The 13,239-nt window shown below is 44.8% G+C and overlaps 1 protein-coding gene across 1 annotated transcript in view; it reads left to right on the forward strand.

The window, feature by feature from the left end:
* Nucleotides 1-1,704: 1,704 nt before the first annotated feature.
* mamdc2a (MAM domain containing 2a) overlaps nt 1,705-13,239 on the forward strand; it is a gene marked incomplete at both ends in the record, with an annotated part of 22,810 nt that continues 11,275 nt past the window's right edge. Inside the window, 3 exons of the mRNA XM_080531339.1 lie at nt 1,705-1,753; nt 6,676-6,792; nt 12,891-13,141. Coding sequence (XP_080387465.1) covers nt 1,705-1,753; nt 6,676-6,792; nt 12,891-13,141 — 417 coding nt within the window. The remainder of the gene's footprint in view (nt 1,754-6,675; nt 6,793-12,890; nt 13,142-13,239) is intronic.

Raw genomic sequence — 13,239 nt, forward strand, 5'->3', positions numbered from 1 at the left:
CCAACGTACAATCCCTGGACAACAAGCTGTACCAGTTAAGAGCAAGGATTTCCTTCCAGCAGGGAAACAAGGGATTGCCATATCATCTGCATTACAGAGACGTGGTTATCCGCGACCACACAAGAACAGATCTAGCAATCTCTCCCAGCACGGGCTTCTCTGTGCATCGTGCGGACAGGACAATGGAACTTTTGGGGAATAGCAAAGGAAGTGGAGTATGCTTCATGATTAACAACGCCTGGTGTAAACGAGTAAATGTTCATGCCCTGGCTACTGGCTACCAAGATAATTCACTGCCATTGTATTCCTAGTGGTTTATATCCCACCACTAGCCGACATGAACGTTGCACTCGAGGAACTGTATCAGCGGAACAATCAGCGTTATACAAAACAGACACCCAGAGGCCGCTCTGACAGTGGTTGGAGACTTCAACAGTGTTTAGGTATTGGCCAAATTCTTCCAACATATAAATGTTAATACCCGAGGTCGAAGTTGCCTAGATCACGCATACACACGGTTCCGTGAGGCCTACAAACCCCTCCTCGGCCTACCGTTTGGCAAATCAGATCACTCTACCATCCTCCTTGTGCCTGTCTACAAGCACAAGCTGAAAACGTCAACACCCATCATGCGATCTAGTCGGCGCTGGTCTGACGAATCAGACGCCATTACTCAGGACTGCTTTGAGACGGTGAAAATGTTCGCAGAGGATAGCAGTGACGTGAACAAGATCACGTCAGGAACCATGGGATTTACAGAGAAGATTATAGAGGAAGTGGTCCTAACAAAAACAGTCTGGGTGTTACCAAACTGGAAACCATGGATTAACAGTCCCCGAGAAGGAATTAACCCGAAGACATATTGGAAATAAAAACTGCCCGCTATGACCTTCGTAGAGTTATCAAGGCAGCCAAAAGGGATTACGGCAAAGAAATAGAGTCACAGCTAAGCAACAATATCCCACGCAGCAGGTGGAAGGGTCTTCACACAATCTCCAACTTCAAAGAGAGCCCCAGCTGCACAACCATCGCTACTGATTCTCTACCAGACGAGTTGAACAGTTTCCTTTGAACTGAGCCACACAAACCTCCTAGAGAGAACCCACACCACAGACGACACAGCAAGTGCTCCGGCCATCGCCGAGGAAGAGGTGCGTGAGGTTTTCAAGTTCATCAACATCCGCAAGGCAGCCGGGACGGATGGAATTCCAGGCCGGGTGCTTAAAGCGTGCGCAGGACAGCTGGCTGATCCCCCATAGTGATCAAAAGCTCAGCAAGGTCCTGGTCTGCAGAATGCTGACACCCACCCTAGACCCTCACCAATTTGCCTACCGGGAAAACAAATCGACAGACGACGCCATTGCCACAGCGCTTCACTCCGCCCTCACCCCCCTTGACCAGAGAAACTCCTATGAGAGGATGCTGTTTGTAGACTACAGTTCAGCATTCAACACCATAGTCCCCTCCAGACTCGACAGCAAGCTCAGGGACCTAGGCATCGACCTCAGCCTATGCAACTGGATCCTGGACTTCCTGTCAGATCGTAAACAAGTGGTGAAGATGAGCACTAAGACCCCCGCCCCTCTGACCATCAGCACAAGAGTCCCCTAAGGCTGTGTACTAATCCCCCTCCTCTACTTCCTGTACATCCATGACTGCGTGGCCACTCACAGCACCAACACGGTGATCAAGTTCACCAACGACATGACATTGATTGGCCTGATCACCGACGGCAACGAGACGGCCTACAGGAGTGAGGTTGACCGCCAGGCTCAGTACAGCCAGTTTAATACTCTCGCTCTCAGCGCCGACAAGACCAAGGAGCTGGTTGTGGACTTCAGGAAGAAGAGGCAGGCACAAGACCCCATCATCATCATCAATGAGTCTGCTGTGGAGAGGGTCAACAGCATCAAGTTCCTGGGGATTCACATCACCAACGACCTCACCTTGGATGAACACACCAACCAGGTGATGAAAAAAGCACAACGTAGCCTCTTCCATCTTAGGCGGCTGAAAAAGTTCGGCTTAGGGCCTAAGATCCTAAGGGCCTTCTTCAGAGGCCCAATTGAGAGCATCGTGACGGGATGCATCACTTCCTGGTACGGGTACTGCACTGCCTAAAACCGCAAAGTGCCACAAAATAGTATTGTGTGCGGACAGCTGAGAAGATCAGTGGATGTGAGCTTCTCTCCATCCACGACACCTACTTACAACAAATACATTTCTGTCTAAGTAAGTGAATCATCTACCCATCAGTTATCACAAGAAAAAGTAATCTATGCTCAGGCCTGATGCCATTGGCAGTCATGATGCTAGAAGAAGGAAGAATTACGTTTTTTTTTTTCATTTTTAAAAAGATGTAATTATTATTTACAATAGAGAAACTGTACAGGGGGTAGAGGGGATGAAGAGGTTTCAGGAGGACAGTTAAGGTGTAGCCTGAGGAGATGGGTCTTTTATGGCGGAAGACAGGGAGTGACTGCAGTCCTGACAGCAGTGGGAAGCTCGTTCCACCAGCGGGGCGCCAGGACGGTAAAAAGCAGCGCGACACATGCATCCCAGAGGCAGTGGTGCCAGTCGGCCAGCAGAGTTGGAAGAGCAGAGTGAGGACACAGGGATGGTCAAATTATGGACAATTATTGTGGTCTAACCCTAAACTCCGGCAGAAAGTACAGGCAGAAAGTATGAAGCTCTTCCATCAATGATGTCTGATGCATTCAAAATAGATTTTGAGCATCAACATTCAGCCAAGCCAAAGTGCTGCTTCTGTGACTGATGGACCATGTGCATCCACCACGGATGACAGACAGTCAAAAAACCCACACGCAAAGTTTGCACTGGAGCCTTGCCCATAACTCAAAACATTTTCCAACTTGTTGGTTTGATAGTAAGTAGAAGTAATTCATCAGTAGTTAGAAAATATTTCACCCAGAGCTTAAATGTATGGGAATGTGATAATTGTTGTGCATGTTGAGAAATGGAAAGAACCTGTTATGGTTGACAGGGTAGGAAGATTTAATTGATTCACACATCCTACTCAGACACTTAATCTTTGGGTTTGGATTGTGGCTGTCTAAGGCAGATCTAGCTGTGCCAAAGACTGTTAAAGCTCCTGCAGCTGTGTCCAGACATAATAAAGACACTTATACACACCTGAATGCACACACACACACACACACACACACACACACACACACACACACACAAACACACACACATCTACACACACTGGAACTTTTGCAGCAGGACTGAAGAAACTTTATGAGTGAGCCCACATTTGTTTGTGTTTCCACTAGAGCAAATTGGACCCAACTTCACTGTATGGCTACTGTATTCACTGAAAAAGGAGGTCAGACACTAATGATAAAAGCCCCAAAGGCTAATTTTGTAAGACTATACGGAGAGAGCCCCAGGCTTTATTAGAATCAGGGGTACACCCCCCCCCCCCCAGTGTGTGTGTGGGGTATGGGTGTGTGGGTGTTTCTCTGTGTGGGTGTTTGTCTCTGTGGGTGTGGGTGTGGGTATGGGTATGTGTTTTTGTGTAAACCCACATGTCCTGGGACAAGCAATATACAGTAGTGTATAATAAAAAACATAACATCATGTTTTATGAGTTTTCATATAAATTCAACATTCTTATGAGGTGAGGTTTAGGTTTAGCCTCTATTCCAAAGTAACAAGATTTTGTAGTTACTTTGACCTGAGGAAAGGAGACTGAGGAGAGGCCCTGTTCAAACACTTCAAATGACCCTTCCATCCTCCAATTGAAGGAATGAATGCTGTGGAACTGTTCTTGCTTTCACCAGTCCATGTTGACTGGCCTGGGTTAGCTGCAAAAGAGGAGGAATGAATGTGGTTTTCCTGCATTTAAGCACACTTCAAATGACTATGGGACTGTTCACCTCTGGGAGAGCTTTTGAGCTAGGTGGGTGCCCTTAGTAGTATTGTCATGAAATGCCCTTATTGGATGGATCGGGCCCACCTCTTAACACATGCTTCACAGCATGTCTGCGAAGCGAGGCTCGCTTGAATCGGCATAGTATTACACTACAAACTCATCTCAACAACACCTATGTTTAACAAGTAGACTCTGGTTTCCAACATTATGTTTACATTCTGAAAGGAAAGTGGAGAGACCACGTATCCATCACCAATGTCTCCATAGCTGGAAAACAAAGCGATCCTGAACACACACGGACGTATTCTAAGAAACCATAGGGTCGAAGGTCACCTGAGAACCATATGTTCTTGCTCTCTGACTCTCAGACAGTTCTTTTTCATACAAAGACTTCCTTATTAATGTCTCCACAAGGGTCTGGAATACTCATTGTCTGCCTTGTCTGGCAGAAAACACCATGTTTTGAGTTGCATAGGCAGGCAATACTGTATGCTAAGATGCTCCCGAATTATTTCCCCTACCATAAGATGGACTCTACACAAATGTGGGTCAAAGACAATGAGAATGTGATTCTGTTTCATAGAGATTCTACGAGAACTATCTTATGAGGCAAAGTAGATTACGCAATCGGTGGATTTACACTTGGGCAGGTCGAGATGACTTAAACCAGGACACTTCTTGAGTGCACTTAGCAGATCAGCTGTACCAGCTCTCATTGACCCAGCTAGCAGTCTGGTTTAGTTTACACCAGTAAAATCTGAGTACTTCAGACTGTTCCATTACCTCACCCATGCAGCCCCAGCCGCAGAGTCTCTTACTGGGACAGTGGGCAGCAATGACAACTAAGGGCAACCAATACATTACAAGAGTGTAGATGTACAGAAGTGATACGTGCAGAGACAGGGATACATACAAAGAGATAGCTACTGTACATGGACATACTGTACACACACCACAAACACAATGCACAGAAGCACACACACACACACACACACACACAAGAGCACTCACCCTCACGCTCACGCTCACGCTCATGCTCACACACACACACACACACACACGCACACACAATGCACAGAAGCACACACACACACACAATGCACAGAAGCACACACACACACACACACACACACAAAAGCACTCACCCTCACGCTCATGCTCACGCTCATGCTCACACACACACACACACACACACACACACACACAAACACACACACACACAGACACACACACACACACACACACACACACACACACACACACAGAGACACACACACACACACACACACACACACACACACACACTGGAGTATAAATCTAAACAGGGCACAGCTCTTAGTTATAAATGCCCATAGGAAACATGGCAGAAGTGTAGTGGAGGGAAGGGTAAACATACCCCTGCCAATGGGACAATTTTCCTGGGTTAATATCAATGTCAGCAATCTAACCCAGTGATCGTTCCCTTTTCTGAAATGTGCCACGCACAAGGACACGATTATATACATTTTTATTTTATTTTATTATTATTACTATCTTGAGAGGTGTATAATTATTGTCCAGTGTATTACGGTCTTCTTGCATCTACAATGAGCAAAATATCAGGGAGGTTGACACCTGATATTGACCCCTTATAAACACTTCACAGTAAATGCTCTCCATGTTCTGACAATGCTGTAGGGACTACATACATAAAGCAATAATTGAATCGAATTGCGAAAAAGGGAAATGAACAAATCAAATTATTTTGTTTTAAAAAATTGTTTAAAAATACTGATAAATACTCAGATGGGGCAGCTGTGGCGCAGGAGGCAGAGTCGCCGTCTAATGATCACAAGGTTGGCAGATCAGCGGTTTGAGCCCCGGCTGGCCACATGAAGTGTCCTTGGGCAAGCGCCTTGCATGGCAGCTTGCCGCCAATGGTGTGTGAATGGGTGAATGAGAGGCCATTGTAAAGCGCTTTGGAGCAGCAAAAAAGGCGCTATATAAGTGCAGTCCATTTACCATTTACAGAGTACTATAATAAATGAAACTGCAATAAAAATGCAATAAAATGTGACAAAATAATAACCCATAGAGGGTGGAAGTCCTGTGATCCCATCCACAGGGAAGAGAGGCAGGAGGCAGATTCCCTGTGCCGATGCGTCCGTTAGAACCTGCAGCACTGCATTACCGTCCAGAGTCCCTCCTCCATCCACCTCTCCTGCAGCGTGCCAGGCGCATCTCTCCAAGTGGGATTACACCATGTAACAATAACGCGACAACAGCTGAGAGACCGCACTGTCGCTGTGGGAATTGGTGGATGTACTACAGACCATCAAAGTCCACTGACAGATAGATGCGCACATTGTATGTTTATTTTGCTGTTTGACGAGTGAGGAGTTAGGACAATCCTGCGCGCAATAGGACAATCCTGAAATATTTCTTGTCTGTCCATCCGCAGCCTCACAATGACCAACGTTTACCTCCTTTCACTCCTGGGTAAGTTTCCACTATCTGCATTTATAACATTTGAAGGAGTCAAACAAGTGGCACCGTTATGTTTCTGTGCGCCACATATGGATTGGTTCTCCAAGTTCTTGTTCCGTTAGTTTTTTTTTTTTTATATCTCAGGACAGCTCAAGAGAATTATTAATTATAGTGCCGCATACTATCACAACTAGATAAAAACCACTCATTTGTCAGACTGACACAAAAGACGCACGTAGCGGTCAAATTCAGCAAGTGTGGTTGATAGGCTTTTTACGTCCTTGCAAATGTTGCTCTTTTTCCTTCTCTAGTACCTCTGCTTGTCCGGGCTCAGCCGCTACTGTTACCCGGCTCCTGCAACTTCGAGGACGGTACTTGCGGATACACGTCGGACTCTGCTTACGCCATATGGACCAGAAACGAGGAAGGTTTGACAAACCTTTTTCTGAATTGATTTCAATGGGCAAAAATAATGCATGTTTGTCATCTGATATTCAATAAGTTGCATAAATTATTATTTTTAAACACTCACATACATTTTAAAGAATTCCACCTTTCCCATGTTTTTCTGAATCGAACTTTCGGAATTATTACACGCATTCTCTATGTCATTGGGTTGCAAGTGCATTTTGATTGGCCGATTGTAGTACTGATGAAAAGTGGTGGAGGACTAGAGGATCACAGCTGAGGATGGCTACAATGTGTCTCCGCCCTGTTGTTGACCTGGTTGTGCATGACTGGTTCATTAAAGAGACTGTTTGGGCCTTTCAAAGAGAGAGCGGGAGGAAATAGGGAGGGAGAGGGATGTCAAAGAGAAAGATGCGGAGGGGGGCAGTGAGAGAAAAACATCATACACATATGCACGCACAAACACACACACACACACGCACACACACACACACACACACACACAAACACACACGCACACACTCACGCACACACACACACACACACGCACACGCGCACACACACACACACACACACACACACACACACACACACACACACACACATGCACACACACACACACACACACACACACACACACACACACACACACACACAATTGTACTGGTTCAGTCTGTCTGTTTATTCAGTAGAAAGGCAAGGCCAACTGCGCTGTGCAACTTGATGCAAGGATTTCTCATAGGCTTATAAACTAAAAAGTGGTAACAGTCAAGAGTGACATCAGTTGAGAAGAAAATGTTGTGTCCGACAAGTCATCAAGCCAGCTAGAAAGTAATTGTCAGCTATCAGTGGAAAGTTCTACTAATGGTCTTCAAATAAATGTGTTCTTCCAGACAGGAAAACCAGTCTGAGAGAGAGAGAGAGAGAGAGAGAGAGAGAGAGAGAGAGAGAGAGAGAGAGAGAGAGAGAGAGAGAGAGAGAGAGAGAGAGAGAGAGAGAGAGCATGAGTCTGTTGGACTGAGAGAAGTGTGGTGTGTCACCAGATTCCACATGCCAAGCCACACACTCTACTGACAGTAGTCTTTCCTCTTTTCCACAAGCTGCAAGTCTAACATTAGTTTCTGCAGCGCTCGAAGACAGCTCGTTCCAAATGCAGCATCTCTAGTTTATAATATTCTGTCTGCGGAGTTTACGCTACCCATCTAAAAATAAGTGTCGGTGTTGTTAAATCTCTGTGCCATCACCGCTTGCCAAACCAGGGGGTTTGACGGTAGTGTGTACTCAGTGCAGCCAGTTGGCTCTCGGGCTGGGTGGGCCAGCTGCAGCCCCCCCTGCGAGACTTAGAGCAGAACGCCATATTCAAGTGGTTTGGAGAACAGAAGCGTTCACACTAAAGCATTAACAAAAGAGCCCTGAGAGCAAGTGAGCGAGAGTGCCAAGTGAATGTAACCCCTCTTGTTCCTGCCAAAAATGGAACTCCAAACCCCCACACAACCTTGGGGATGTCGTCGGATGATTACTAGATTACGGCGGCACACTACTACTCCCCAACGGGTCAATAAATACAATCGTAAAAACCGAGACTGGGCCACTTATATTGTTTTCTGTTTTGTTTCCGTGGTAACGTGGGATTGTGCCGGGGCAGGCGCACCAAAAATGTGGTGGAAACCAGGATGGATGTCATCTGGGTTAATGTGGAGGAAAGATGTTGGCATCGCAGTATGAAGATAGAATAAATGTAAGATGTTGGGCATCGCAATATAAAGATAGAATACATTTAAGGATGGGTATTAATTAAGAGGCAGGGTGTCTTCAGTCTTGTTTGAGTTTAAAGACCACCCAGTGAAGCACTCCAAATGATTCTCCTACTTGTTTAGATGGTCTGTAATGCTGCCAGAAGGTGGGTTGGCCCTTGATTCAATCTGCTCGATCCAAACAGTTCTGTTCCGCGTGGTCTGTTAAAGAAGATTCAGAGGGAGGGGGCCCCACCCCATTCACACATGCTCTTGTCCTTGACCATGGTTCACTAGCCTGGGTGACTCGTTTTCAGGCAGCTGCCGAAACCATTTGTAAGCATATCCTTGATAGGAAGCGGACGCCTAATGGTCCTCTGTTCTTTGTCTGGTCATCAACCACAGAGACGCAAAGGTCCTGGATTCACCGGGGAGAACTCACAGCAAATCCATCACTCAGATGCTGACACTACAGCTTATGAGACTTTGGGGTCCAGGTTTAAAGTTAACTCAGGGCTCTTTCACACCATAAAGTGTCAAAGTCACTTGTTTAGCCTTCGTTTTGAGGTTAGCCACTCTCCTCATACAGGGTTAGCTTGCTGTTAAGGGTTAGCTATCTGCTAAGGATTGATTTGCTGCAGCTGAGTAATGATGACTAAAGTATGGGAAATAATAGCTAGCCTGTAAACCTGTAAACAAGATCATTCAGATACTCCATTTTTATATTTTTAGACATACTTTAGGTAATCCTAGGTTGGAAAGAGCTGAGATCCATTGTATGATTTAACAGAACAAGCCCGCCATATGCAATTTATCATGCCTGATGGGGGTCCATCAATATTGGAGCCCAATGTAAGCTACCAGCTCATGAATTTAACCATGGTTATCTGTATCGTTTACAGATCAAGATCATAAATTGGCCAAATCACCTTGATGTTTAGAGCTCATAAGACACTTTATCTGCAGAAAACGAGTGTTAGTAAGTGTCCAGAGACAAGCAGGCTAAATGGATTATATGTGACACATTCTAATACTTTGGTCCTCATGTCGGGATCCGATGTAATGATCTGACTTTTCTTTCGAAAAATGTGAATACAGTTCTGCGTTGTTGAAAATCAATGACACATCGCTAGTCAACTAACACAGCTTGTTTTGTGAGTCTGCTAACAATGTAAAGTAGTGTTATAGTTAACTAGGTAACAGTGGGGATTACTCACCCAATCCATTGAGTTGCAGTATTTTGGCTTGACTAGAGAGTTTGTGTTGTGATTCTCAAACACGTTGAAACGTAGTTCCGTGTTTCAAAAGAAAAGTCAGAACATTTTGATTTGTTGCTGACATGCGGACTAAATCATATGCTCCGCATCCATCACACCCAGGTCAGAAAACTTGGGATTTGGTATTTAAATGGTATTTAAATGACACACTCAGCCAACATGGTGGTATTGCTTATCTTTTCTTTGCCCAAGAATTTGCACATGCTCAATACAGAGATTGTTAATGTCAAACTATGTCATTTGAAACATAAAAGGACAAATTATATTGTGCTATCCCAAAGCAAAATTATCAATGGTTCATTATTCCCAGAGGGCCTGTTTTTTTGTTGTTGTATTGCATTATGCAATAATTCTTCATCTGCAGTACACTTTGGCCCCTACGTGTGGAGATGTTTACATTTTCAACAACACTCCGAGAGTGACCTCATGCCTGAGAGAACTAACAATAAGATTAACTTCAGAGTGTTTTTGTTAGAAGCCAGCGGTGGGGAAGAGAGGCATTGTTTTGGTTACAGGACAGAGAGAGACTGCTTAAAAGAGAGATAGGTCCACGCACCATCTGGAAGGAATCACATGCACTGAAGCCATAAAAAGTGACCAGAAAAAGAACACACTACAGCGAAGCCCACTATCTCCATCTGCAGGGGTTACATTGCTTATTGAACATGTGGCTTGTCTGATCCACTTCCTCTAAATTGGAGGATGGGCTCATGGTATCATCCCATTCCATGCATTATAACGAGCTGTCCTCCGATGTCTCCCTCCGCCAGCCTCCCCAGTCATAATGTTCCTAGGTGTTAACAGTGTGTGATCAAACATCCGACCAACTTTGGATCTATTACAGGTCTATTGAACAGCATCAAAAGCACAGAGAGGTTTTTCCATTGCGAACCGCATCACTTAACCTTCCTCTTCTGTTTGTTTCATTTTCCAACTGTGCTACTTTCGGTCAAAATTGACTGGTGTGTTTTGCACAGTGATATCTCTGGAACCCCTTATCCAATTTTGATGGTTGACATCTCATTTGAACAGTCAAAGCAAGTAGAATCAAGGGGTGGCAGACAGAATGACACCAGGGGTCAATTTCATATTATAATTTTGCAGCAAGTTCAAAGATAGTGTTTACTGTACATTACTGTATATTATAAAAATGCCTGCCATGTAGGCTGTGTGTACTGGAGATGGAAATTATTTAGTTAGTGTTGTAGCTGAGATTCTTCCCATTCCATTGTTGTATGGGATGTATTGATTTATTGATTTATTTTTATTTTATTACCCATTCATTTCCTATGGCGGTCAATTCTGACCGGAAACATCATAGGTGTGACACGGTTCAATAAATCCCCCAAAATGCAATGCAATTCAATGCAATCAAGTGTATATGCTCAGGGGCCTAGGGTGGAGGATAACATAAGGTCTTGAGGCAATGGGATGAAAAACACAATATTTATGATTACAAACAAAGTCATTCGGTCAGATTTGACCGTCAACAGAAGAGGAAGGTTAATTCTATCTTTTCCCTTCCCACCCCCCCACCCTTCTCTCTCTCTATCTCTCTCTCTCTCTGTCCCCCCCCTCTCTCTCTCTCCTGACCCCACCAACCACAGTGCTAGGGAAAAGGAGATCATTCTCTGTCTTCATCCCAGTCCGGCCGGCTGTGGTTTTGAGACTTTCCATTTGACACGTTTTCCCCCATCCATAACACCTCCTTAGTTGGTCACCAGCTGTTTTACAGTATTAATGACTTGATGTCGTCTTTGCCACACAGACATTTAGTCATTGGTCATGAGAGAGTTTATTGCTGATTCGTTGTGCTTGTGCTTCTGTCAGCTAATTGAATGCTGAGGTCAGTTTCTGGTGTGGTATTTTTTGCGCACTGTTTGTTTAGGCTAGTGAAGATTTCACCGGTACAGGCTATGACTTTGAGTCTCGTCAAAGCCCTGTCATCATAAATCAAAAGATACCCCTACATCCTCAAATGAGATCATCACTTTCAAGTTCAATGTTATGTTTATTTGAGCAGCTACGGACTCATCACCACATCCCACCAGCTGTTTGTTTTGGTCCTAAAGTTTGAGTAAAAACACACACACACACACACACACACACACACACACACACACCCACACACACACACACACACACACACACACACCCACACACACACACACACACACACACACACACACACACACACACACACACACACACATAGCATTGCATAATATTGCATTGCAATATTATTTTGGCTTGACTAGCGAGTGTGTCATTGATTTGCAACGTTTCAGTAAAACAATGTGTTTTTGAATCAATGCTCTTTTAAAGGTGATTAAGAGCATTGATTCAAAACACATTGTTTTACTGAAACGTTGTTGAAAAATGACACACTTGCTAGTCAAGCCAAAATGTCGCAATGCAATGGATTCAGGGAGTTACATTTTTCAGAATAAAAGTCCAAACATTTGGTCGGTTGCTGACTTGTTCCCCTTTTCACTGTCAACAATATCTGATACTTAACTGAATGAATGAATGAATGAATGAATGAATGAATGAATGAATGAATGAATGAATGAATGAATGAATGAATGGTCTTTATTGTCATTGCTATAGTACAGGTACCAAACAACGAAATTTAGGAGGGGTGGCTCCCCTGGTGCTAGGAAAGAAAAAAAAGAAAAACAAAACACAAGAAGGGAAGGAGCTGGTTTACATAAATAAAGGCTATGTACACTATCCACTATACTATACTGTACAGATAGACGACTAGGGTTGTCATATTGCACATAGTGTTATTGCACATTCATTTGAAGTGTCGCAGTTTGCAGGCTAGAAATGTACATATTTGTGCCTCAGCACTACACCTGATTTTTTCAGTCCAGCAGCTGCCATCAATCCGTCCAGACTGTCCAGGGCCCAGAACCTAGGTCTTTGCTGTGTTCAGGGCCTGGATGGCCCTGGGGTAGAAGCTGTGCTTCTGTTGGCTCACTTGGTAGAACATGGTGTTTGGGTCGTGGGTTCGATTCCCACTGCGATCATATACAAATATGTACTCATTGCACTGTACTGTAAGACGCTTTGAATACCCTATCCCTCTCCCACCCTCCGCAGGGCGATTCATCACGGCCGATTCCTCCCTCGTCAGGGATCAGGAGAAAGCGGTTCTGGTGAGCCCTGTTCTGGAGCTGCTGGACTGGAGCTGCCTGAGGCTGGTCTACCAGATCACTGGAACCGGGTCACTGCAGCTCCACCTGAGACCTGAGGGAGACAACTTTGACTACAAGCTGTGGAGCGTCGACAAAGCCTCAGACAGCTGGCTCATCGCTAGCGTAGACCTGCGCAACACCACCAATGCCTACCAGGTAGATAAATAGGGTACCTCCCAAAATACTCACCTCTGTCTGTCCTAAAGGTAGTCTGTCTGTCTTATTCTGTCTGTCTTAAATAGTCTCATATTATA

The sequence above is a fragment of the Nansenia antarctica genome, assembly GCF_963989245.1.
Source record: "Nansenia antarctica genome assembly, chromosome: 5".
Taxonomy (NCBI): Eukaryota; Metazoa; Chordata; class Actinopteri; order Argentiniformes; family Microstomatidae; genus Nansenia; species Nansenia antarctica.